General features: G+C 36.0%; 4 protein-coding genes across 4 annotated transcripts; 1 reads left to right on the top strand and 3 right to left on the bottom strand.

The window, feature by feature from the left end:
- Window positions 1-387: 387 nt before the first annotated feature.
- Window positions 388-1116, bottom strand: LOC108838239 (uncharacterized). The gene is made up of 2 exons (XM_057008554.1): window positions 929-1116; window positions 388-711 (listed from the first exon to the last, which is right to left on the bottom strand). Exons 1-2 carry the CDS (start codon window positions 1106-1108, stop codon window positions 574-576), a joined length of 318 nt encoding a protein of 105 aa, XP_056864534.1. The 5' UTR covers window positions 1109-1116; the 3' UTR covers window positions 388-573.
- Window positions 1117-1925: 809 nt separating this feature from the next.
- On the bottom strand, window positions 1926-5000 carry LOC130494505 (uncharacterized). Its single transcript, XM_057008553.1, has 2 exons — window positions 4800-5000; window positions 1926-4531 (listed from the first exon to the last, which is right to left on the bottom strand). Exons 1-2 carry the CDS (start codon window positions 4803-4805, stop codon window positions 2054-2056), a joined length of 2484 nt encoding a protein of 827 aa, XP_056864533.1. The 5' UTR covers window positions 4806-5000; the 3' UTR covers window positions 1926-2053.
- An 8802-nt stretch (window positions 5001-13802) lies between these two features.
- LOC108855412 (cysteine--tRNA ligase 2, cytoplasmic) lies at window positions 13803-16307 on the top strand. The gene is made up of 8 exons (XM_057009533.1): window positions 13803-14050; window positions 14163-14226; window positions 14344-14505; window positions 14591-14761; window positions 14840-15121; window positions 15199-15324; window positions 15425-15643; window positions 15735-16307. The coding sequence occupies exons 1-8, from the start codon at window positions 13878-13880 to the stop codon at window positions 16071-16073; spliced, it is 1536 nt and encodes a 511-aa protein (XP_056865513.1). The 5' UTR covers window positions 13803-13877; the 3' UTR covers window positions 16074-16307.
- Window positions 16308-16341: 34 nt separating this feature from the next.
- LOC108855413 (amino acid transporter AVT6B) lies at window positions 16342-19281 on the bottom strand. The gene is made up of 7 exons (XM_018629224.2): window positions 19168-19281; window positions 18789-18850; window positions 17986-18548; window positions 17672-17824; window positions 17230-17433; window positions 16677-17142; window positions 16342-16597 (listed from the first exon to the last, which is right to left on the bottom strand). The coding sequence occupies exons 1-7, from the start codon at window positions 19279-19281 to the stop codon at window positions 16456-16458; spliced, it is 1704 nt and encodes a 567-aa protein (XP_018484726.2). The 3' UTR covers window positions 16342-16455.
- Between the last annotated feature and the right edge of the window lie 8293 nt (window positions 19282-27574).

Below are 27574 nucleotides of genomic sequence, written 5' to 3'. Positions count from 1 at the left end.
GGGAGATTGGCCCCTATTGAGGAGTTTGTCAAGGAAGCACAAGGCAAAGAAGCAGAGGTAGATGAAGCAGAAGCACACGGGAAAGATAAAAGCCAGAAACGCAAGAGGTCTGTGGGTAAAGGCAAGAAGTGAAGCTATGTTTATCTAGTTTGTTGTGGATTTAGATCTTTGGATGTTTATCTAGTTTGTCTTTGTGGATTTAGAACTTTAACTATGTTATGACTATCTTGTTATGACTATTTTGCTCCTTTAATTTTGTTATGTGTTGACCATGAGAGTTAAAGTGAGAGCTACAAATTGTAGGTATTAGCTTAAAATGATTGGACAGAATACAAACTTTTTTAAAATTAACATGAGATAACATGAGATGAGATTCAAGACATGAGATAAGGGTTCTAACATTAGATAAGATTCAAGACTAGCTTCGAATATAACATAAGTTTTGACAGAGACACTTATACAAGTCTTAACAAACAAAGACTTGTATTAACCGAAATTATTGGAAATAGATAGGGAAATACAAAGTTTTTTAGCAAATCCATAAACTGAGTACTTAGAGTTGAGAGCATCGTCTCATGGAGGGGAGGTGGAGGTAATAAGCCTCTTAAGCTTAGCAATCTCTTCAGCCATATTATTGACCTCCATCCTTAGTTGCCTCACTTCATCCTCAAGACCAAAAGTCCATGGCTGACGAAAGTGCATCCCATCATCCTGCACAGTTTCACCCAGAGTAAACCTCAGTTTCACCGAGTATGACTAAACACAGTTTCACCCAGAGTAAACCTCAGTTTCACCGAGTATGACTAAACACAGTTTCACCCAAAGTAAATCTCAGTTTCACGGAGTATGACTAAACACAGTTTCTACCAGAGTATAACACAGTTTCACCCAGTATGATTAACACAGTTTCTACAAAGAAGAAGATTACCTCATAATTCTTGCAGGTGAAGTACCTACTTCCAGGCAAGGTATCGAAATCGTGGCGATACTTCGGATTTGGAGACACATCTGTCTTGATTTCACCACCACATGGGCAACGGGTAGGAATTCCATATTGGGCATCGCAAATGTAGCCTAACATGTCGTAGTGTTTCTTCAGCTTCTTCATCTCCTTCGCCTCTTCATAAGGATGAGTCATTGTCAAATCGTGAGAGAGAAAGATAATGGATTTTGGAGAGATGAGAGGAAAGATAATGGATTTTGGAGAGATGAGAGGAAAGATAATGGATTTTGGAGAGGTGAGAGGAGAGAGTAGAGAGAGAGAGTGGTTGGGAAAAGTAGACAGAGCACAGTTGACGAGACAAGAGAGAGAGTCACGAGAAAGGAAAAGGAAGGAAAATAGCAGAGGGAATCTATCTTTGACCGAAATAATTGAAATTTTCGTTTTGGCGCGAGTAAAAAAAAATATTTTCCCCCCAAACATATTTGCTCATAGTTTTACTGAAGTTTCAAGTGTTACCAAATGTCTTCATAGTTCTATTTTTCGTGATTTATACATTTGTAAGTTTTACGTATAATTTAAATTTGTGAATAAAGTTTTACTTGTCATTTTTACTCATTACCATGTAACCATAACTGATAAGTGCAATAATATTGTTAAAATGACCAGAATTATAGATTACTACTTTATAAGGTCCTCTTTATTAAGAAAGTGATCTTGGAAAGACTATATAATGCATAAGAGAAAATGTGATGTCGATGAATCCTGCTAGTTAATATTTGTTATTTTGCACCAGTCTTGTCGATGAATGTGATGTTGATGAATTAGTCAAGTGATCGTGCTTGTTCATTAACAATTACGTGTGTTGGATTAGAGGGGATTATGTCAAGTTAATATCAGTTATCTACTAACTTAGTAACACCTAGTTTTACTAGTTTTCCGTGGTTTTCCAATAAATAGCTGAAAGTTTCAAAACAGAGAAACATAAAGTAAAAGCAACATACCAAGTTCAAAATACAAAAAGCAACATACCAAGTTCAAAATACAAAAAGCAACATATCAAGTTCAACATACCAAAAGCAACAACATATCAAAGGCAACATACCAAAAGTTCTAGTTCGGTTCACTTGGATTGTTTGGTTCACTTGGATTATTAGTACGCATTCCAAACAACAGCCAACTAAACCCGAAATTTGTCCTCGGTCGCCTTACATTTTGTGTCCTTTTACGCCGTTCTCCAACTGATGGATTCCTATTAACCTTTTTCCTTCCCTTCCTCGTTAGCTTTTTTGGAGGTATGATCTGGAGCAGTTTGATGTGATCTGGTACATTATATTCAGACTTATCCGGCACAGAATAAATGGTCCTGTAATAAGCCATTGCCCAAAGTTCTGTCCAGTAATACTGTGAGCTCAACTGATGATACTCTATGTTGACCTCACGTCGACGACCATGAACAGCAGGAACCTCAAGGAAATCTAAGTAAGCAGCAAGTCCATGAAGACAAGGATACTTTTCATAATCATATACCTTACAGCTACATGTCTTCGCTATCAAGTTCACCAAATAAACCTTCCCATCGTCAGTGTCGGTTACCTCGTACTCAAGATCATAACTATTCAGCTCACGCACTGGCGTTTTCTCAGCTTTGCCCCATAAGTTGTGCAAATGGATCTCAACCAGAGGAACCAGTTTGGTATCAATCGATCCAGACACGGCGTCCTTCCGATGTTCATTAAACCAGTCAGAAATCTTTTTGATTATTGTATCCAACAGTGGTATCAAGGCATACCTCCTTGCATCCCTAAACGCGCTATTCATCGACTCCACACTGTTGCTAGTGTCCAAGTTGTATCTACAACCTGGAAAATACACCCTAGCCCATGTTTCTCTCTTAGTGTTCTCCTCCAAATACTTGAAGGCTGAAGGATATCTCACCTTAAAAGATGCATAAGCAGACTCGAACTCATGCAATGTGTAATACCTAGCCAACTCCATAAATCTCCATGCCACTACGGCTTTGATGGTGTTACAAGCATGATTTCTCACATTCTGAGCTAGATGCCATATACAATGGCCATGGTGAGATTGTGGATACACATTTGCTACAGCGGTGATGAGGCTCTGATTCCTATCACTCATAAATACTATTTCAGACGAGTCTGGTATAACAGTTTTCAGCATCTCAAAAAACCAAGTCCAACTAGCATTATTCTCACCGTCGAGTACCCCAAACGCGAGGGGATAATGGTGACGATTAGGATCTTGAGCTTTAGCAAATACTAGTACACCACCATATCCGTTCTTCAAAAACGTTGCATCCACAAGAATCACTTTCCTCATGACCTTAAACCCTTCAATGCAAGCTCCTAAAGCTATGAAAAGGTACTTGAACTTTCCTGCCTCATCCAACTCCACCTTTATTGTTGTTCCGGAATTAACCTGCTCTAGCATGTGCAAGTAGCTATACAACATCTTGTAGCTGTCTTCTGAATTACCACGCAACTCACGCATAGCTAGATTTTTCCCTCTCAAGGCTGTAGAGTAAGATACTGATACACCCAGTTTTAACTTGATTAAATCCATGATATCTCTCGGGAGAGGAGTCCTCAGTTTTCCAGGATATTCCTCATTCAAAAAAGTTGCAACTAATCCTGCAGAGCCTTTCCTCTTGATGTTGCAGCTATTACTTTGACTAGTCCGAGAGCATGTATGCACACCCACGTACCTCCTAACAGAAAAAATATCCGTAACTCCAATCCTCGCAGCTCGCAATCCCCATTTACAGCTTTCATAACAACATTTTAACACCAACCGTTTACGATCAGATTTTTTGATAACATAACGAAAGCTTTCACCAAATGCAGCTCTATCCACCACCTCTTGAAGTGATCTCTTGTTTGGAAATTCCTGCAGCTTGAACAGACCCAAACCGTCTCCCCATTCCTCTATAACTTGACTACATTTCAGTAAAGGTGGCTGCTCAATATACGTAACTCTCATAACGGTTTCTATATTACCACTGCTATCCATCTCACCTGCAGTCTCCGTCTCAGCTGCAGTCTCCGTCTCAGCTGCAGTCTCCGTCTCAGCTGCAGTGTCGTCTGTATCCATAAAATCATCATGTGTTGTATCATCACCATTCTCTGCCTGTAGATTTTCTTGCCCCTTTTCAACGTACAGAGTTATGGCGTTTGGTCCGACTTCTTCATCATCATTTCCCTGCAACACTTCGTGATTCATACCAAACGAACTTCCGCCCACTCTGGACAGCTTATCTAAGTGGTGATCCGAGTTACTCGTCTCCTCCACTAACAAAAGACTTCTACGGTTGTCTTTATCAATGGAAAGAAGGTAACCGAACAACTCATCATCATCACAAATTCTGCACTCTTCTGATACTTCACATCCAAACACCATCGGCTTGTACCTTAACGCCAGTTTTACATTCCTTTCATCCAAACTCAGCTTTTTATACAACCTTTCTTCTATCATTGCCAAAGTTATAGCCTCCACTGTTGTCTTCATGGTTATACAAGAGATGCGATCTCTGAATTTGAAATGTAAGCACATGTGTTTGGACATAGCATCCTGCAAAAACAACAAAATAAAGTTATAGTTAGACCAGTTGCTCTTTGTTCTACTTAGTTTTAATCAGTTATACTAGTTTTATCTAATTCTACAAATCAATTGAAATTCAGAGGTTTCGGGTACTATAAGCTCAATATGTGATTCATCTCAATCCCATACATTCAACCATATGCTTGCATTGTTTCACATGAGACAATAGCTCCACATACCAAATCTCAAATTAATCATCCAATGCTCAATGCAAATCGAGGGAGAGAGAGAAGAGAACCTGCATTCTGGCCTACTACTCTAGTCGGAAGGAAGCCTTGCCGGTGGAAATGTTTTCGTCCGGCTGCGTCGGCGAGGTTCGGGAAGAGCTTTGATTCCAATGAGGCGGGGACGTGAGGGTCGAGCAGCAGCTGAGCTGAGCTGGGGGAGAGGAGAGGCTCGATTTATTTCGAGGTTTTTTTTTTCATATAATTTATTATTTATTTCAATCCAATCAATTGAGGCAATTGCAATTCGATTTCCATACCGAAACCGAGAGCTATCCGACCAAACCCGAGTTTCAAACCAAACCCACCCCAAACAAATAAACCAATTTCGATTTTCCAATTTTTTTTTTTTATTTCGCCCACGAAGGGCATTTTTGTCTTTTCACTCTTCATTAACTCTAGAGGGGCATAAGCGATTGACAGAGCCCATAAGAGATTTTGCCTTTCACATTTAGGGGCTTGGTAGCAATTGCCTCCAGCAACATTCATCCCGTTTGACCCGCTGCGAAGACCACGAGAGTGGATGCGGGTCTAGCTATTTAACTATTTTTTTTTTGTAAATGTGAGTGTGGATATGGATTGAGTTTATTTTATCGGATGTTTTTTTTTAAATGTTAAATATTATTAACATATTTTCAATCATAACAGAAACTAAATTTTGATCCGCGCTTTGAAAACGCGGATTTTTTTAAAACTATAAACAGTTAAATATGAATTAGTATTTGCTGATTGTTGTACATTATTGTAAATATTAAAGCATATAATTTTTTACAATTATATAAATTATAAATTAGTTTATTTCAAATTTCGCATGTATATATTTTATGTAAATCTTTAGGTCTGTGCATTTTATTTGGATCCAAAATACGAACCGAAACCAAAAATATAGATTTGGTTCGGATCCACTAAAATACTTTTTGGTTATTTTAAGACCCGTAAATTTTGGGTCTAGTTCGGATCATACGTGAGACCCATCAGATACCCAAAGTACTCATCTTTTTACAAAAGTTAGAATATTATCCCTTATATATTAATTGAGGAACATTACAACATTTGAATGTAGTCACGTGTCATCACCACGATGATTTTCGGAATTCTAAGAAAAATATGTTGGTCCATCTAAATATATATTATTCTTTTTATAAAATTAATTATCAAATTGATTAATAATGCATAAAAATTATTCTTCGTTCTTTTCTTAAATAGAAACTACGGAATTATTTAATATGAGTAACATATATATATATATGACAATTAATAATTTTGAATAATAAATATTTGATAATAATTTTGCATTCTCCATCTTTTTGTTTAATTTGTGATGTTAAAAAATTTAAACAATCACATTAAATATATAATAAAAATATAGTTTTTTCTTGTATGTTATATTTTGAATTTTTAAAACAACTATAAATTATTAAAACTGTTAAAATCTTTTTTTTGTTCACAAACTGTTAAAAACTGTTAAAAATATTACAATGAAAATTTTGTTGGTTTATTTTTTTTGTTATAAAAAATACAAATGATCATAAAATCATATGAATATGAAGTATCATAGTGTAGATATTCAGATAATATGTTTTTTTCAGTAAACAATATATTATTATACGATTTACTATTGAGATGGAGATGCACAAATGATATATATCAGAAGTCCTGGCCATGAATTTTATGCCGTAGAAAAATATTATATTACATTGATTTTCTTTCTATATTTTATTTTTGTAAATATTTATAATATTAAACATATATTATAGTGTGTTGTGCACACATAATTTTAAATCGAGCATGTATGCAAATATTTAAAAACAATTATCTTTAAATTCAGTACGATTAGGGAAATATATGGTAGCAACACGAACGTTATACTATGTTATAAATATGTTTACTGTACAATTAATAATATGTTAAGTTTTAGACTTATTGGTTCGTCAACAGGTATGTATAATATGTTAAGCATCACTTTTATAATTAGGCATGTAAATATTAATCCTCTTTTATGGGAGCAATAATAAAAACTAATGCCAGCTAAATATAAGGTAGTATATTTAGTTAGAGAAATATTAGGTAAGACCAAAAATATTGTTAGTTAAATGAAAGGGTCCAAAACAACTTGTATAAGTCGACTTTTCAAGACTGCTTCCCTTTTAATAGTATAGATTACTGAAATTAAAAAAAAAAACATAATCCAGAAATTCAAAAAAAAACATATTTTCAATGTGTGATGAGTTATGCTTTATGTTTATTTTCGATTTTGGTTCTCTAATTTGTGTAATTGTTTCTTGAATAAGGATATGTTCAGTGGTTCTAATTTTTACAAGCTATAATGTTTATGTTTGTGAGGGTGAAGGTAAGTAAGGAAGTCATGAATAAATAGAGAGATGTTGTTTGTTTTTGGTGTTAAAAGAAAGGGATGATGTTTGTTTTTGGGTGAAGAGAGATGGTGTTTTTTTTTTCTTAACCTCCTAATTGCTTGTTTATTCGTACGTTATGGATGGTTTATAAATCATTCATAAACACCGAAGTTTTATATTTGTATTAAAAATATCAACCGGAAGATAACTAAACAAACCAAAAATAACCAAATATAGCTGATTGATTTTTTTTCAATCAATATAACCAAACAAAGCGAAATATTAATCATTTCAGTTCAATTCGGAACATATTATAATATTCACAACCGGACTGAATAACCTGATTCCCGAACTGACCCGAACTAAAATTTAATTTGGCTAATTTCAGTGTGATAATTCGAAAATTGAACAAAGTGAAAGCCGGAAAACCTAACCTTTTAACTCGAAAAATGAATATCCAGGACTACTCAATATTCTGGATCTAAGATGGAAATGATACTAACAGTCATATTTCCTTGTACTCCACAAAGAAAAAGAATTACAATCGAACGTATATAATTTCATCACATAATTAGTTTCACATCAGTCAAACAAACTGGTAAACTTTCCAAATATGTAATCTCTTATAGTCAATCTTTCTAAACTTATCTTATCTTTTTTGACCAAAATATTTATCTTTCTATATAATAATATTCCTGACATAAAGACTAGTACTAGAACTCATTTCTATTTGTCTACCCAAATCAAAGGTCTCTTCAGCTCTTACACAATCCAAACCTATAAAATCAATTTTTAATCTAGTCAAAAATGAAACCTCAACAAATCAAACTCATGTTTTTCTTTTTAGCCCTAATATCAGCATGGATCGCCCAACCATTGGAAGCCCAAAATGATCAGCCGATTACAACTTCACTATGTCCAAAGCAAACAGCTTTAAATACAGTGCCTGGATGTTTCGAGGCGGTGAAATTAGCGTCGGCTAATGTTACCAGATTTCTAACAAGAGAATGTTGCCAAGCAGTAAAACAACTTCCTGAATGCCTCTTGCTTGTCTTTCCTACCACAGCTTTGAATACATTAATCTTCAAATCCATATGCATTAAAAAGTTCCCGGGATATATTTTGTAATCTTTTTAATAAAATATTAAATAACTAATAAAATTTACTTTATAATTCTATGAAGAGAATCTTATCATTTTCCAAATTGCACACAATCATTGAGTTTGTTGAATTTTTTATTGTTCTTTCTTTGAGGACCAAGTTCATGATCTTGTTATACTTTCAATCCTCTGAAACTCACATGATCTATAAGAAATATTCTGAGTTCTTACAAAAATATCAGTGAACAAAAAAAAACAATATCTAGCACATGAAAACAATGATTCCCCATTGATGGTTTTGGAGGCTGTAAGTATGTAATCATTGCTTTGCTTATAGTCATTAACTGTCAACAGTGTAAGTTATTATCAAGATTTTCTTTACTGTAAAATATTTTTGTGGAAGATGTGATCTTATAATGAAATTTGAAGTTCATGGGTCTAAACGGCAAGGTTGTGTGAAAATTAGGGTAGATATTTCGGCTTTTTTGGTTTATTTAATATTCAACATTGTATAGACTGATTTTTATGTGGTTGAATTAATTTGGTTTGTTAAATCAAAATCTCCGATGATGCCTTATTGTCTAAAGTGGCTTGGTGATTAATCTCAAACTCCTCTTCCAAACTAGACCAGATTCTGTTTGGCCAATGCTGTCATACGAGCAGTTTTTGGAAGCCAAAGCGCCAAACTCAGGGTCACACGGATGGCGCGGAATCTTATTGGGCTGAGAAATGCTTCAAAAAGGTCTAGGATGGACAATTGGTTCAGTCCCAGACATCAAAGTGTGTCAGGAACCGTGGCTCTCTGTTACAACCTCGACGACCCCCATTGGTCCACCGCCTTTTCAGAATTGTGACATGAGACTTTCTAAGCAGTGGAATGTACCTGTGATAAGGACACTATTACCTCAGTCTAAGGATAAGATCCTGGAACTTGCTCCCAGCTACTACCATCATCAAGATTAGCTTCTTTGGTTGTTTAAGAAATCGAGAGGGTATTATATTAACTCAGGTATGCTATGTTCACATTCCCAACTTCCACTTGATCAAGATATCAATTGGAATTACAACATCTTGCAGCTTCAGACATCCCCGGAGATGAATTTTCTGCTATGGAAGGTGGCTAATAAAGCCCTCTCATCGGGTGTCAATCTTTTGAAGTGTGGCATAGCTTTCAATGCTACGTTTAAGAGGTGTGGAAAACCAAAAAATCGTTGCACATATTTTTCCAGTGCCCATTTGTGAGGAGAGTTTGGGTTTAGATCCCGGTTAGTTAGTAACACTCTTAATCTGATCCAGACAACCTCAGCAACCTCTCTCCTGCCCAATGCCAAATGCCTAATCAATCTTCCCCCAACTGGAACTTGTTTCCCCCTTTTATCCATGGGTTTTATGATTTTTTATTCTGGTCGTAAAAAGTTCATGTTTGGAAGTATTGTTATGTCTGAGAAAGAAACTGCGTCCAGAGCATCTAGTGAAGCTCAGAGTTGGTAATTAGTGCAAGACGTCAAACAGGGCTCCTCCCTAGATACTGTACTTCTGCGGCATCCAGTGACCTCGGATCCCAGTGAGCTAGGCTTTATGTGTGTTTGAGGATGCTTCTCGGCAGCCATATTTCTGTTGTGGGGGCTTTACATGGACCTTCGAGAATCTGTCAGCAGGAGTCTCTCTTTCAAACTCTTCAAACCACACTACAATTGCGTCAACATTAATGGTTGAGGCCTTGGCGGTCAATATGCTCTTTGAGATGCATTCTTTCAGGAATTCAAGTCGTTGAGCATTTTCTCTGATTTTAAAATCCTCATGGAGATCTTAATCTCCCAAATAAATTCGCCGTGACATGCATGTTCTCGGAAATTGCTTTAAATTTATCTCTTTCGAGTTTATTTCGAGGCTTTGAAATACAGAGGGTATAACTTAGCTAAATCCCCTACCTCTGCTGTCCCGATTTTTTTTTTGTTTTCCAATCATCCAACCCATTCAAAAATGTGATGCCACTTTAAAAACGTGACTAGATAATGGATATGTGGTTGAAACTCGATCTGGATATGTGGTTGAACCGATAAACTTGTTGATCCAAGATAAATTTGGTTTGAGTTTTGTGAAAAACCAGTATTTAAAAACCTTATAAGACCCGCAAAAATCACTAAAACCCGGAACCGGTTACCGGTTGAAATATATAACTTTTTACTGTTTTTAGTTTTTAATTATGTTTTTTTTTAAATCTGTTTTGTATAATTTTAATAAAGAAGTTAGGTTTTTTTAGTTTTGTTATCGACAATTAACTAATAATGTTTTACTTTTGGTTTATTTTGGATTTGAAGTTTAATTTTATTATTCACATAACAGATATAAGTATTTATGAAATTTTAAGTCTTGATATTTAAAACCCCAATAAAAGCCGTAATAATCACTAAAATCTAGAGCTCGGTTACCGGTTAAACCACTAGTTGAATCAATAGATAAATTTACTTTTTAGTTTTTAAATATGTTTTTAAAATCTATTTTGTATAAGCTTTGATAAGGAAGTTAGCTTTGAATCAATAGATCTTTTTTTTTAAACCCAAAAAAATGTTATCAACATTTTATTAATAATGTTTTACTTTTGATTTACTTTGGATTTTAAGTTTAATTTTATTATTCACATTACATAAATAAATATTTATATATTTTTAAATTTTGATAGTTTTTGTCAGATATCATAAATCTTAACTTGTTACAAAAAAAATTAAATAATCTAAACTATTTTGATATTTTATATGTCAAAAGAAAATAAAAATCTAAAAACTGGAGTTAAGTATTTTTTTAATATTTTTTAAACATAAATATATACATATCTAAACTATCATTTTATGCTGGGTATAATTAATCTTGTAAATCATGGGTCGAAAGGTCCATATATCCATCCCTGAGATAAAAATCTTAATGGTCAAAACTAAAAAGTAGCATGTAAAGAATCATGCATGCGGTTTCACAGAGAAAAAAACAACAGTGTTTAGTAGCCAATTCGTGTTTTGACCCTGACGGTTATATTTTCAAACGTAATCAGAGGTATAGAATGTGGGCAGTTATATCTAGTAATAGTTTACTTTAGGTTGTAATATTTTAAATAAAGTTATATTTTAAATTAAACACAACTAATATCAGTTGATCATGCTTCAACTTTAATAGTATTGATAATGATGAAACATTCTTTTTTGCTAAACTGTAAATGTCATTACTTCGAAAAAAATGAAAGTTCGGTTACAAACTGAATTGAAACCAGAATCTGCTAAACTAGCCATTCAGGTTCAAAGAGACCGCAAAAAAAAATTAAAAAACCTCTAAGAACCTAGGTGATTTAGTCAGTTACAACCTAAAGGGAACCTGAGCTAATTGACAATACAGACCAAGAGACAGCGATTTAGACTCCCTAACCAAAACCAATAATGATGAAACATTCGTTTTCTTTATCATACGTTCTAATATAATATTTTTTTTGGCATCCGTCCTAATATAATCCAATGTTCAAAATTGCGCTAGGCGTAACGCGTTCGGTTGAGTAGGGCCTAGCGCCGAATCAATTAATCGGTGATTATACGGGAATTATTCGGGGCGTAATTTTGAAAAAAAAATTATTTTTAAGGTTTAATATAAGATTAAAGAAAAGATTTGCTTTGTTGCAGTAATTATGGATTTCTTAAACCCTCAATTGGGCTATGTCCATGGGTTAAAGGTCCATATTTTACTTTTACTTAGTTTAATAAAAGGATGAAAAAATCATTTTGCATTTCATCTCCTTCAACGTGACCTGCAGCCCTAAAAAATACGCAGACATTCACCTTTCCACCATTTTTTTCATCATTTTCTTTCAGTTTTCGTCAAGGATTTACACAAACCTTATAGATCTAAGATAAGTACAACAGGTATTAAACAAAAACGAAGGCGAGAACAAGTTTTCACAACATTTCCGAGTTATTAGCCGAGTTGGCCCAACTCGCGGCGGTACTCTACCGTGGAGCATTTTTCCGCCGGTTAATCGGCCGCGTACGCCGCGTTTTCGAACAGGGATATAATCTGATAACACCAATACACAATGTTTTAATTAAAAAAAACAGTCTGGAAACAAAAACGAAACAAGTACTGTAACAAATAACAACAAAACTTTGTTATTGAGTCGGCTCTCGGAGACATCATTTTGTTCACATCTCACCTTCTTATTATTTTACTCAAATATATTAACCATTGTTTTCTTTCTAATAAATTTTTTATTAAATTTCTTTTTGGTATGACATATCATCTACATATACGTTGAAAATTCTACAAATTACTAATGTTGAACCTATTATAAATTATGCATTTAAAGAAATTTTTATTTTTTTTATTTTAAAAATGAATGAATATTTTAAAATATTAAAATAAATTTATTTAAAAAGATAGTAAAAATTATTTTATTTTAATATTTCAAGAATTCATTCTTTTTTAAATAAAAATATTTAAAATTTAAAAGTTTCTTTAAATGCATAAATTAAAATATGTTCAACATTATAATACAGAGGTGACAATATAGAAAGTTAAAAGAAAACTTTTTTTCTAAAAAGAGATAGAAAACATACAATTAAATATTTTCACAAAGGATCGCTGTCCAGGATTCTCTTTAAACATATAATTAAATATTTAACCAGTGAATTTTTATTTTATTTTTATTTCAATTGTAACACAGAGAATTTAAAATATCTCAAAACCATTTAATTTAAATGGATGACTCTAAATGTTAGTGTATGAGATTAAAGAAGAAAACTTTTACTTAATCTATACGAGAATTAATATTAGGTAAAAAGTAAACCATTTTGACATCGAATATGAGATCATTTTTACTAAAAGGAAAAAGCATGAAGACCATTTAAAGCTCACAAAATATATCAATACCATAAGTCATTATATACACATCTCTTGCAAATGAAACCTAAAATACAAACCACAAAATCATATAAAAATTAGTAACTTATATTATAAGTAAAGTGTATCCCACCCGTAGGAGGGACCGATCCTAGTAGTATATACAACGATTTTACTATACATTAACATAAAATTTTGATCCGTGAAAAGATAAAAATACATTTTACAGATATACGGATCATATTCTAAAAATATAGATTATACGATTGATGGTTAATAAATTAAATAAAATAAAATTATTTGGTTTAACTATTAAATTATTGTGGTTAAAAATGTTATTTAAACAGATAAACTTTAAAATATCTATCACTTATTCAAATAAATATTTATTTGTAAAAAAATAAAAACAAACGTTCGACGCGCGGATCAAACTGTAGTTACTATTGAGATTTGACTAATTTTAATAGATTTTATATTTTTCAACAATATGGCTATTTTTATAATAGAAAATCGGACGGACTCTCGATCAATTCCAACAAGGCCACAATTGACATAATGGATCCAACATCGTGAACATAATAGCCCACAGGAAACAAATAAAGCCCAATTCACCCACTGGTGAAAATAAAGTAACAGCTCGCAGGAGAAGAAAAGGGTTTTCTCACTCAACCTTGGTTTCGTTTCCTTCGCCGTGGAGAGAGAGAGAGAGAGAGAGAGAGAGAGAGAGAGAGAGAGAGAGAGAGAGAGAGAGAGAGAGAGAGAGATGGAGGCGGAGAAGATGGAACTGAAGCTCTACAACACGATGACGCAGCAGAAGGAAGTTTTCACTCCGATCAACCCCGGCAAAGTCGGATTGTACGTCTGTGGAATCACTGCTTACGATTTCAGCCACATCGGCCATGCTCGCGCCGCCGTTTCCTTCGACGTTCTCTACAGGTAGGGTTTCTTCTTTAATTGAAATTGAAATCCGTTAGATCGATTAGGTTTTCTTGATTTAATCTTAGATTCGAATCTTAGATCAAAGAGTTGTTGTTGGTTGGTTATGCAGATACTTGAAGCATCTGTCTTATGAAGTTAATTTCGTCAGGAATTTCACAGATGTTGATGACAAGGTATTCGTTTTCTTGAACATACAAAGAATCTTATTATTATTGTCTTTATGCGGTTTTACTCCATTCAATGCAATTCTGAACTTTGTCTAACCATGTGAAGGCTAACAATGTCCGCAGATAATAATACGTGCTAATGAGAATGGAGAGGAACCGTTGGAGTTGAGTAATCGGTTTTGCGAGGAGTATTTGGTAGATATGGGTGCTCTTCAGTGCCTCCTCCCCACCCACCAGCCTCGTGTCAGCGACCATATGGATCACATTGTAGACATGATTCAAAAGGTATCTTTTGGTTTGATAATGAGATGAAGATGGAGTTGGAATTATAGCAGTAATAATGTGTATTATTATGATGATCCTGTCACAGATCATTGAGAAAGATTGTGGGTATGCTGTGGACGGCGATGTGTTCTTCTCTGTTGACAAATCACCAAACTATGGTAAGTTGTCGGGTCAGTTGCTGGAACATACACGGGCTGGTGAGAGAGTTGCGGTTGATTCGAGAAAGCGTAACCCTGCTGATTTTGCATTATGGAAGGTCTCGTTTTAACCTTTCATCTCTGATTCAGTTAATTGAGATTTGGAGTTTTATGTTTGGACATTAATATTGTTGCAGGCTGTAAAACCTGGTGAGCCGAGTTGGGATAGCCCGTGGGGCCGAGGAAGACCGGGATGGCACATCGAGTGCAGTGCCATGAGTGCTCACTATCTGTCTCCCAAGTTCGACATTCATGGTGGTGGTGCAGATTTGAAATTCCCGCACCATGAAAATGAGCTTGCTCAGACATGTGCTGCGTGTGAGGATGGTGGTGTGAATTACTGGTTGCATAATGGGCATGTCACTATCAATAACGAGAAGATGGCAAAATCAAAGAAAAACTTCAAAACTATCAGAGAAGTATGTTTCATATTTGTTCCAAATATCATAAATGAATGTTCTCATGGCTTATCTTTCTTTTGTTACAATCTGTGTAGATGACAGAAAGTTACCATCCACTGGCTCTGAGGCACTTCTTGATGAGTGCTCACTACCGGTCTCCTCTGAGCTTCTCAGCGTCTCAGCTAGACAGTTCCTCGGAAGCTTTGTATTATGTTTATCAGGTGCAGTGCTGCAAAACTACTCATCAGTTTGATTAGCCTCTCTTAAGTTCTAATGATTTATGTTCAATTGCATCTCTAACTTGTGATATTTGTTTACTAGACATTGCAAGATCTTAATGATGCTCTCCTGCCATATCGAGAAGCAATGTCTGAAGACTCTGGAAAATCTGAACAGACAGCAGAAGCCAAAGAGATCATCAACAAGCTCAAAAGTGAGTTTGAAGGAAAGATGTTAGACGATTTGAATACTGCCCATATACTCACGGGTGCTTACCAAGATGCATTGAAGTTCATCAATGCTTCCATTGGCAAGCTCAAGGTTTTCTGCTTTACTCTTCTTATTTTTTTTGTGCCTCTTGACATTCATAACCATTAATACCAAACTTGTCTGGTTTTGTCAAATTTTGCAGAAAATGCAGAAGAAACAGAGGATGTCACTGCTTGTGTCACTCGTTGAGATTGAGAAAACAGCAAGGGAAGTTCTGGATGTGCTTGGTTTGCTCACTACCCTGAGCTATGCCGAGATTTTGGAAGAAATGAAACAGAAAACACTAACAAGGGCAGGATTGAGCGAAGAAGACATTTCACAAAAGATAGAAGAAAGGATAACGGCAAGGAAGAACAAAGAGTTTGAGAAAAGTGATCAGATTAGAGCAGAACTGACGGTTAAAGGAATAGCATTGATGGATATTGGCAAAGAAACTGTGTGGAGACCATGCTTCCCTCTTCAGGCTAATTCCAGTGATTAAGCAAAAGAACAGTGAGATGGAGCCCGAGTCAACACTTTCTTCATCTCTCTCATTCTTCTTCTTTAGCCTTTTTTTAAGACTCCCTCTTTACTACTCTGTTTTTAGAGTTGTCACAATGACTCCTAATAGACCGCTTGTTGCTGTTTTGTTCGTATCTGAATATTCACAATGACAATTATATCAATTGTGACTGAATGTTACTTTGGGTATTACATGTTCTAGTTTGTTCACAATGACAGGTGTATTATCCATGAAGATCTTCCGTTTCTCAAGAACATCATTCATTTCTCAAGTTATCATCTAAAGACATCTTATCACCCCCAATAAAACTCTTTATATTTGGTTTCACGTATAAAGAGAAGGAAACAAAATCACCATGTGGTCACATTGCAAGTGTGGATTTGTTCTTCTTGAATAAGGCATAAGCGTCACTGTAAATGGCGATTGCATTGGAGAAAACCGCAAGAACGATAACGAAAATGGCTAGAGACTTGTCCCTCTTTGTTGCTTGGTTATGACGATCCCTGTTACAATACAAGAGATACATTCAAATCACTTATAGGTTCCAAAACCAATCTCCTCTTATGAAGCAAATGGACTTACTTTAAGATAACAGCAGCAGGGAATATGAAACCGATGCAGACAGAAGCCGTAGCTCCAGTGAACTGGAAAGCATCCCAAATGCTCGGAATGAAGTTTGCACCAACAAAGATGACAGCAATGAGACCGGCAGTGATGGAACCAAATCTCAGGTTTGATGTAGTAAGCGATGGAGCCTTAGGGAACAAGAGACCATCGATGTTTACCCTCAAAGGGTAAAAGACAACGGGGAACACAAGCATTAGATGAGCTGCGTAGCTGAATCTGACCGCGTCATTTAGGACCGGACCAAAAGGGATTTTAAGATCGGTGTCAAAGTTCGCAAGAACATCATCAAGGGTAGATTCACCGAACAAGAGGTATCCGAATAAGCTCGTCATTATGTAAACAGAAGAGCACACTGTAAGAGCTGATCGAACAACGGGTTTTATCTGAGTGGCGTCTTCAAGCTCGTTCTGTACGTTGTGGACTGAAAAAAAAACAAATGGATAACATGAGTGTTCTTGTTTGATTCTTCAAATGTGAAATTTAACTAGATTCGTTCTGAGCGTTGTACCATTATAATGACAGATGTATGCATTGACAAGCACAGGAACAACGGTGAAGAGTTTCCAGAACGATGACAAGTCAGTGACATTTGGTAAGAGTCTTGGCATCATCAATCCACCACTGAAAAACTTCGTGACGACGATTCCTGCGGTGATGACAAGGAAGACAACGGCTAGAGCAAGTGATATGGCAGATGTGAATCTCAAAGAATCTGCAATGAATGAAGCATAAAGAAATTAGATATGCATACAAGACATGAAGACTCACTCTCTTGAGTGTGTTCTAAGAGTATTAATATCATTGAGTAAACTCTTATGTCAACAAACAAAAGTCCTTTACAATAAAACTTGAAGAATAACATTCTCCATTGCATTCTAAGAGGTTATGAATTCATCTAAGAACTATATGCAACACAATGTTTGAAATGCTTGTGAAACATAAATACTTGCCAATCCGCTTGAAAGATGTCAATGGAGCAAAGACAAGGAGAGTTGTAATTAGAAGAACAAAAGTTCTTGTGTTCCACCAATATTCCCCAAACCATCCTTCAAGGATACCAGCATGGTGGATTCCAAATACATCCTTCCCAGCCAAAACATCACCTTCAAGCCGAACCAAAGAAAAAAAAAATCAGAGTTAACCACTAAACATTTGGAGGTTTGAGGCGAATGTTTCGTCTCACTATGCACAAAGAGCAAAAGCTATAACACTATCAAGAAACTATGACCAAACCGAATATGAAAAGAGATGAGATAAATAGTACCAATGATAATCATGTAAACGATCAAAACGCCAATGTTGCTAACAAGAACAGAAACTTGCAACACAACCTTTCCGGTTTTGCCAAAAGAATCTTCCATCAAACCACCGTAAGATCTTGTTTTCCCGATTCTGCTGAACCTAAGCAAGAACTCAATGGTGGAGTCAGTCAAGATAGCCATAAGAACGATCATGGTGACTCCGGGAACAAGTCCGAGGATCTTCATCGTTGCAGGTAATGCCATGATACCAGCACCGATGATCGTCGTTGCGAGATTGAAAACCCCTCCGGTAAAAGAAGCTCCGTTGAATTCTTCGTGACCAATCTCGCCTTCTCTCTCTGATTCCGGCAACAGTGGAGCGTTTTCATTATCGTTCTGGATTTCGTCTCCAGTCGCCATTGTTTCGGTTGACTTAGAAGAACTGAGGAAGAAGCAATTAAAAAAGAGAGAATCGGAGGTGAAAGAAAAAAAGAGGGAATAGTTTCGTGATTGTTTGGCGGTGAACAAATTAAAAATGAATTTTTTGAACGAAAATCTATTTCTAATGTTTTCAGTTTTTTTTTTCCTTCAAGTTGGATTTTTATTAGACTAAAACAGTGGAATACAAAGTCTAGTACATGAACTGAAGGAAGAATGTAGATATCCTCAGCAACTAAATCCCATAAAAAGGGAAACTAAATCCCATAGAAAGGGAGCCTAAATCCCATAGGAAGGAAAGCACAAACCCAAACAAACGGATGACATACAGAACCAATTACGAGCAATAGATTAGTCTTCACTTTTGCATCCAGCTTAGAAAACAAACCTTGAGAATGAGACTAGAGATAAGACTTCTGAGCTTTGATTAGCTGGACCTCTTGCCGCGAACTGCACAAGAGAGAAACAGCGATGCAAAGGCTTTCACAACAACACAATGTTGGGATTGTGAAAGCCATGTCTAACTATATTTTATCCGATTAGTACGATATTGTCTACTTTGATTTTTAATGGTAAGCTCGCATGGATTTACTTTTTGGTTTCCATCCTAAAAGGCTTCGTACTAATTAGAGTTGGACTTCTCTTTATACATTAGACACTCTTTGTCTAATTCTCCAAATATATTGCATCTCACATTCTCACCCTCAAACTAAAGATCACATTCATCTCGTGTCTTTTTTTTCTTTAGTGGATCATCTTGGCACCACCTTGTACCAGTAATCATAGGGTTTTCTTTGAGAATGTATCGTCTTTAACATCTCGTTCCTTTGAGATTCTTCTTCCACAAAGGTTTCATGATCTTCTGATTTGATCTCTGCCATATACCTTCCATTCTTAACTTCGAAAGATATTTTTCTTCTTGCAGATTTCTCATCAACCGCTCTGATACCAATTGTTGGGATTGTGTTAGCCCATGTCCAACTCTATTTTATCTGATTAGTACGATATTGTCCACTTTGGGCCTTAATGGCAAGCCCGCATGGATTTACTTTTGGTTTCCATCCCAAAAGGCCTCGTACTAATTAGAGTTGGACTTCTCTTTATATATTAGACACTCCTTGTCTAATTCTCCAATGTGTGACTTAGATTGCATCTCACACACAAGACTACGATTACCTGAACTTTCAGTTCACGGTACCAAAGCAGAATTCAAACTCGAGAGTCTAAAATACACCCACCAAGAAGCAAACAAACGCCTTCAGATTAAGCTCCCTTCTCAACTGAGCCTTCATAGGAGAACCTAACAGCCTCAGCCTCAATATAATGCTTCAACTAACCGAAACCACCGAGGACAAGAGAAGCACAAGACACTCTGGAAGAGATAAGTATTCAATGGCCAGGAAAAGGACTCTATAACACAGAGATAGCGGCACCAAGAACCTGAATCTTCTCAAAGGTGTTAGACATGTTCTGCTTTCCCCACACCACCTCACCAACAGCACACCAGACACACCAATAGCACACCACTTCTTACACCATTGCTGTAATCAAGCCCAAGAATCCAAACACCAAGACCCAACAGGAATGCCTCAGGACCATTCTCTATCACCCCCTGCATTTCCAAGGCCACATAGCCAATCTGCCGCTATAACATACCGGAAAGACGCAACTATCATCCCTGAAACAAAACTAGACAGCAAGAAAAAGAAAACCCTAAGCAGCTCAAATCGATCTTCTCTGAAAACCTGAAAAGCCCACTTCACCAATCGAAAACCCTCACACTACCGCGGCTTAACTCCAGAATAAGCAGAGCTACTGTTTCGTCTCAGCGAGCTAAAGACGAAATCGAAGATGGAAGCCGAACCAGAGCTCAGACAAAGCGGTAGGGGAATGGGGTCGAAGAAGAAGCAAAGAACTAGCTAACTGATGGGGGGAGGAAGATTCCGGTGACAGCACGGTCGCTCACGCGCCGGCCGTACACCAGACCCAAAACCGGTTCTAATTTTTTTAGTTATTTAACATTTTTTAAACTATATGTTTAGTCTCAAACATTTTTTTTTGTTTCTCTACCAAAATAATATGAAAAATCCATGAATCGAAAGTTATTTCAATTTCATTTTTTATTTTACGAAAATATAAGGGCAATTTTCCTTATTAACTACTTTTAAGTTTTCATCCCAGAAATAGAACAGTAAACTTTAAATCAGAAAATAATATTTACTAATAGATCAAAACACAATAGTCAATAATATCATCAAACATATCAATAGGAAAAAAATGAACATTTTAAAAGAAAACTCATATGTTTCTCTCGACATAATAGACTTTCAACACTGACTCGTTGAGGGCGCCGGAGTCAAAATCACAGTGAATCTCAATGTCAACACTTTAAAACATATTTAAACTTACAAATGTAAGTTTGGAAGTTGTCAGATTGTAAATTGAAATTATGTTTTTTGTTCAAAATTTGGGGAGTTTCGCCATCGATTGCCATCGATATTAAATTTTAGCTTGTTCTTTTAAATAACTGATCAGAGTATGAAGAATCTGAAATACGAAAAAAGTTTAACGACCTTCTATTCTTTGAGTCGCCAAGAAATCTTAGTCGTTGTTCGTCTCTCAGAAATTAACGGTGTTTCAGGAAGCATATACAAATCTCGTGACCTTGCTTTTTGGTAAGAAATTTTGAATCTCGATGTCGCATTGCAACATAAACATCACAACTCAAGAGGAGCTATTTTCAAATCTTTTAATTTAGGGAGAAATTGTTTTACGGAGGAAGATGACATCTATACAAAGTTTGTGAGCAAAAGTTTCTCAAGTGGAACTCCTCTTTGGTAACATTGTGACATTGCTCTTTGCTAAACAAGTTTGATTGAGATTTCTTTATCAATAATTAGTTTCTCTTTGATAAGCGTGTGACCTTACTCGTTTTGATTTCACATATTAATCTCTTTGGTAGGCTCGTGACTTTGCTCATGACCTTATTAGTTGCTTTCTTATGCTCTCTTAATTCTATATTCCAGTTTTTTATATCTCATCATTTCATTATTTACTCACCATATTTATTGGGTGTTTATGAAAATTAAGAGATCAAAAATACATCTATGGTCTATCATAACTTTGTCACTAAAGTTACTCATAGTTAGCCCCCCATCTCTGTAAAATCGCTCGTAAGATTTTATGTATAATCAATGGCTAAAAAAGTCCGTTGGTGAAACTTTTTTATTATTGTGGCTGCATCTTATGAAGGCTGTCTATGTACTCCTATTCAAGGGATCAAACCTTTCGTAGTTCATTTTGAAGTTAAAGTTCTTACGACGTGTTTTCCAGTGAGACGTTTAAGGTCTAGTTATGTGTTGTGTAGAGATTATCAAGCATGTTGCTGCCGATGGAATTTATATCGGATATTTTTCGGCTTCAAAACTAGCTTTGTAGGCTGTTTGTGGGTTATCTCCTTTTAAAAATGTATAGAGTATCCATAAACGGAGATGAGAGAAAGAGTATGAGTTGTCATCTGATTTCTAATGCTCAGCAGATCGTGATACTTGTTGTTGTGTAAGATGATAATATCTGAAGGCTTGTGTTAGAGAAGTCTCATAGACGCGCAAATATCGACGAAGAGACATATTTTGGAATCTTGTACATGTATGTTCATACTATGCCTTGAGATGTGTAAGACCAGTGTGTTGGGATTAAGGCAAGACATAGGCTTATTATCGGTTTAGGGTTTTCGATCAATTTTTGGCTTAAATCACCTGTTGCGGTTTTGACCTGATTCCGTTTCAATATTGAATTCTGCCAAAAGTTCTCGGCTTATGTGACTTGCACCAATCAGAAATCGAGTATCTCTCCAAAGATAATTTCGAAGTCGTCTGGAAGTGCAGACCAAAATCTTGGATTGCTTCTATTAGCATGCTATTATCCTTGTGTCGGATGTCTGAGATCCTATCTCTGGGGGGAGATGCAGTGGCGGACGCAGTGAGCAACGTATGGGGTTATGTGAACCGTCTAATTTTTTATTTTTCTTTAACAAATACTATAAAGTCTATAGAAGTGCCTCCAATCCAAAAAGAAAATGTAGTGAAAAAAAATTGTGTGCCCCCAATTATATTTGTTTCTAGATTCGCCCCTGGGGAGATGGCTAAGTCTGTTTAGGACGTTGGAGTTCGTTTGTTGTGATCAGCTACAAACGGAATGGTAAGTGTTACCGTTTGAGTTTGAGCCTTCGCAAAGGATGTGCGTTTGAGAATATGTTAGTGCATATGAGTTATTGAGTTTCCGAGACAGGACTTTTATCTAGGAAGATATTTTACGTCGAACTATGGTTCTTTGAGTGTCTACGACGTCTCACGGCACTAAAAACTGGATTTCACTTTCGAGTAAAATTTTACGTTATGAGAATGTGTTAGAGAAGTTTTTCGCGTTTAGCGTGAAGGTCTCGTTTGACCTTGTGGTCAAGGAATACTTCGGCTTATTTGTGTAGGTTTCGCAACTGAAGTTTGTTTGTTTAGCGAATTAACTGAAAGCATTTTTCGTATAGAAATTTTCATTTGTATGCTGCCGATATACCATGGATTTTACCTCTTTTAACCCCATGGTATAAGTATTTTGTGGAGTCTATTATATGTGTTTGGAGTATGTTTGGAGTATTTTCAGGTTCAGGTACGTTCTAGATACTTCGGTGATCTTGGAGCTATTTGAGGTGCAGAACTGTAGAGATGTGTTAGAAGTTTAGCTATGGATGAAGGCCTTTCTATGATACGATTGAGCGAATATATGGACACAAGATATAGATTTGAGTTAGATTTCCAATGCCACCGGTTTGAAGTCCATCTGGCGGTTAGATCTGAAGTTATGACCGTTTTACTGAAGAGTGGTCTACTGACACGCGAGAGGAAGCCATTAAGGATATGAAGGGATGTCGATCGACACTAATACCTTGGTGTCAAACAAAACTGATGCCAGAAGACGGGCTGAGTCTATTTTATGACCGACTAGGGCCCAAAAGTCACCACAAATTACCAAAATGCCCTTGGATAATTTGATACCTATTTTTATAGTTTTCAAACGGCTATGCTTTGTTTTAGGTTAGGATAGAAGAGAGGAACTACTTTAGAGTCCTCTTGGAACTCATTTGTTTTATTATTGTTTTATATATGATTTGTATTCAGTCTATGATTTGTGTTTCTGCTATCGTGTCTGAGTAGCTCACATGTTAAGTTTAGAGATTCCTAGGGTTTTGAATGAAGTTGTGATTTATAGAATTGCTAGGGTGGTTTATTTTCATTCTTCATCAGGATTTTTTTATTGCTTGTTTCTAGAGTAATTAACTAGGAACCTGATCATAGATAGTTTGGCGCACACGAGAGAATGGTCTATTACCTGAATCTAATCATGCTGAGCTAGTTTATTAGGCGCAAGTGAGAGCTGGTTTAGTTAACCTAGTGAAGAAATTGATTAAAGCGTTAATTATTGTCTGAGGAAGCATCGATCGACGCTCACTCTATAGTATCGCTCGACGCTGGCTCCTTCTTCACATGCGAGAGCTGGAACAGAGACTTAGTCATCTGATTAGTAATTGAATGCGAGTGCTGGATTACTTGCTTACTGAAATCGAGTTCTAGGATCAAACCCTAAGCATCTATACATTGTAGTTCTGATAACCTGAATGAAACCCTAAGTCTAACATCTTATCACATCTATTTACTCTCATACTTATCTATTGCTTTCTTATTTACCGCTTTATATTATTTATTGCCAAGTTTAATCTTATATCCCTAGTCTATTGTGTGTCCACTCTTCCTGTGGATCCGATCCTCAAGTACTACATTGAACCTCTTATTTGAGAGAGTAGCTTGAACGTTAATTTAGCATATCTGCTGCGTTTCTGATTGAAACGTTTTCGGACTCGGAGATGTTTTGCGGTGTCGCAATGATCTTGTTTTAACCTTACGGCAGAGAAACGTTTTGATATGTTTGCAGATGTTCGATTGTTTCTGTTTGGATGCTAAATTTTTTGATTTATGATCGAGAATTTAGGATAAATGGGTTGTGTTGTCCTTGGGAAGAAGTGTGTTCCTTCACTGTGCTTTGTGAAGAGTTGGAATTCTGAGATTTAATTCATGTATTTTAAGGATATTTCGTATAGTTCTAGGAGATGTTGGGAATGTTTCTTTAAATGCCGCGTTTCATGGGTAAAACATTACGAGCTTACAGTGAATTGTGGGATATATGGAACTTGGTCGATTGATGATAATTTTTCCATTAACCGTTTGGCTGTTAAGAGTGAGTTTTGTTATGAAGACTTTATCGTATGATTTCCGTTTCTGGGTTAATTGATAATTATTTGCGTAATCGTCACTTGTCATTTTATACAAATCACGGATTGTCGTTTGGCCGTTAAGTGATTGGATGGAGCGGTGTTTGCTAAAATGTTCTGGCTTGGCATGAAGGTTGTGTTTAGCTGTATAGCTGAGAACATTGTTAGTCAAGGATTAGACCATGACACTTTCGTGTTAACACTAAGATCAAGTTATTTTATATTTTTTCTTAAAGGAGATTCCAAATCCTGGTTCGGGCTTTTACAGGAATGCATAACTGGCAGAGGGCCAAAAAGAGTTCGCCGAGATTGATAGGCCAAGTATGCCAGAGTTTTCCGCGTTAAGATAGCCGATGGTAGTAAAAAACGGTCTTTCACTTTAGGTTTTCAATTGTACAATAAATGTTCTGTATAATGCTTCCTTTAGTTACATGAAAATTGTTTCGTTTTTTTTAGGATGACAAAGCCTAAGAGACTTGATACGAAACCCATGCGGAGCCAGTTGCGGATGATTGCCTGCTCGGATGTAAGCGAGGGAAATGAAAGGCAGAATCCAGCGATCCACAAAGCTAAAGAATAAGATCTGTTAGATTGTAATGCGAATAGATAAAGTTTAGATTGGTCGTCCAAAGTCGGATCATACAGCTTCTTTTTTTGCTATATGAAAAACACTTATTCGTAAAACTTGTTATGTTTATTTTCGGAAGTTGCTTTGTATGACTTGATCTGATTGTACGAAGTATTTTTCGTGTATGTTTTACAAGAAGGATTCTCATAGAAGTATATGGAGAGTGTTTCTCGCGGATTAGTTTGCGAGCGACGATTAGGTTTTCCTCATTCACGTTTTTATATTGCGAAGTCCTTTCACATGATAGCAGTCTTCTTTTCCCGTTGTTTGTTTCGTATAAAATGTTTTAGTTGTATGAAAGTAATAGGTAACCGGTTTTATGAAGGTAGTAAATCGGTGCTATGTATGGAGATGTCAAAGTAGCGATGTTTCCGTACATTTTACGAGAAACGTTTCTGCTCTGATTTCGATCTTTGTTGAAAGTTATCTGGAGTTACTCATGGAGATTTACCAAATTTTACTTTGTTACGATCTAGTCATGAAATTTATTTAGTAGGTTTTTGAACGCATTCTCACGAAATATTCGTTTCTCGAGCGGAACGTATCGGTCAACCAGCGGTAGATCTAGTCAACGAGCGGGGAGAAAGTGTTTCCTTTGTTGTGCTAGCTGCAACTTATGTTCTTGATTTTTCTTTATCGCAAATGGTTCTTGATGCTGAGGTAAAAAGTTTTTGAAGTATGGGAGTACAATAGTATATGATACGTACCTACTCCCTCGCTTTTTACAAAAGAAAATGGCTAAACCGATATTTTGAAAGGTTCTGTACATTTTTTTCTATGATTAGGATGATCGACAATCTGGGTCGATTTAAAGATGACGTTGGGATTGTTATTTTGTTTGAGATTGTGGTTTTTTGGTTTTCAGGTTGACGACTTGTAATATGTCGGTTTTAAGAAAATTGCTAGGAACAAATCAGTTTTAAGACGACGTTCGTGTCTCTAGTTCTTTCTTTCTTTAGGAAGCGAACTGAGTATGTATGGTGATCGTTTCTCAGTTTTGCGAAATTTAGATTGGTTTGCAAGATGTGCATGAACAGTTAAGGAACAATAGATCGAGATAGAAAAAAATCACCTAAGACTTAGTTCGCTGGACTATCCAACTAGATTCTAAATTCCCTAAAGTTTACGGAAATCTCCAAAGCATTTTTATTTCTTAGTACCTTCGTTCGAAAATTACAAGTCAGATTTCAAAAATTTCCAAGTCGGACATACCTTAGTTTTCTCGAAGATTTGGGTTTACCTCTTCTCCGTTTTTCTTGCTCATTTCCCTTTACTCTTCTCGTGTTTGTCCACCCCTTACAGATAGTAAGAATATTGATTCTTCCTGGATTTCTCTACTTTCTTGGACGTGTTTAGGCTGAAGCATGTCTTGCGTTTTTTTTTCGTCAATCTATATTTTTCGATCTTGGTTTCAGTCCATGTATCGTTGGTTTTACGAAAACGAATAAGTATCTTGTCGAAGGCCTCTTGGCGTTTAGGAATAGCAAGGGGTGATCAGGAGATGTCGAGGGTGATCAGGAAGACTCACTGGGTAATGAGGTTTTGGCGAGAGGTCATGGGAGAGGAGGCAGGAGAGAAAGGACGGTGAGACCGTGGAGAGAGGCGGATGGGCGAGGTTTACTTCTCGGCTTTCACTCTAACTCTTTCCTTATCCGAGAGTCTTTTTCTATGATCTTTTCGTATTGCTTTGAGATTTAGGTACAAGGGTCTTCTTTTCGTAAATGTTGTCAGTTTTATTCTACGAATGTTGTATCATGAAATACTACCTTGTTTTACTTTACAACGATATTTTGTAAAATATTGCCGAGTTTTATTTTACGAAGGTTATTCCATAAAATGTTATCAAGTTTAAGCTTAATTTAACGAAGGTTATTCCACAAAATGTTATCATGTTTTATTGTGCGTGCTAGATAAACCGTCATTGTAGTTTGGGCTCATTTTCGTCTAAAATCGTAAGTGGGTTTTGGCCACGTTTTAGACCTTCTCGGGCCATTTTCGGTTTAGACATTTTTACGATTTGTTTGATAGAAATCACCTCTAGTACGATGTTGGTTTTATTTGATGATGAAAACAATCGTATAGTCAAGATAACATTGGTGTTTTAAGTTAACAATTATTGTCTCCTATGATCGATTCGAGCTCTTATGACAAGTAAGTCTTTACAAATTTTATTGTAAAATATCCATGATAACTCCAATTGAAACAAAACAAGGATCAGTTCGGT

The sequence above is a fragment of the Raphanus sativus genome, chromosome 4 (assembly GCF_000801105.2).
Source record: "Raphanus sativus cultivar WK10039 chromosome 4, ASM80110v3, whole genome shotgun sequence".
NCBI lineage: Eukaryota > Viridiplantae > Streptophyta > Magnoliopsida > Brassicales > Brassicaceae > Raphanus > Raphanus sativus.
The sequence above is the reverse complement of the archived record's forward strand: the minus strand, read 5'-3'. Positions and strand labels throughout refer to the sequence as shown.

Bases quoted from the DNA above. Each gene is read 5' to 3' on its own strand.
- LOC108855413 (XM_018629224.2), bottom strand. From the start codon at position 19,281: ATGGCAGAGATCAAATCAGAAGATCATGAAACCTTTGTGGAAGAAGAA. The intron at 18,851-19,167 runs GTGGTGCCAAGA...TCTCTTGTGCAG, and splicing joins CCTATGATTACTGGTACAAG to TTCGCGGCAAGAGGTCCAGC. The intron at 17,143-17,229 runs GTACAACGCTCA...TTTTTTTTTCAG, and splicing joins ATACATCTGTCATTATAATG to TCCACAACGTACAGAACGAG.
- LOC108855412 (XM_057009533.1), top strand. From the start codon at position 13,878: ATGGAGGCGGAGAAGATGGAACTGAAGCTCTACAACACGATGACGCAG. The intron at 14,227-14,343 runs GTATTCGTTTTC...CAATGTCCGCAG, and splicing joins TCACAGATGTTGATGACAAG to ATAATAATACGTGCTAATGA. The intron at 14,506-14,590 runs GTATCTTTTGGT...ATCCTGTCACAG, and splicing joins TTGTAGACATGATTCAAAAG to ATCATTGAGAAAGATTGTGG.
- LOC108838239 (XM_057008554.1), bottom strand. From the start codon at position 1,108: ATGAAGAAGCTGAAGAAACACTACGACATGTTAGGCTACATTTGCGAT. The intron at 712-928 runs GTAATCTTCTTC...GAAACTGTGCAG, and splicing joins TCACCTGCAAGAATTATGAG to GATGATGGGATGCACTTTCG.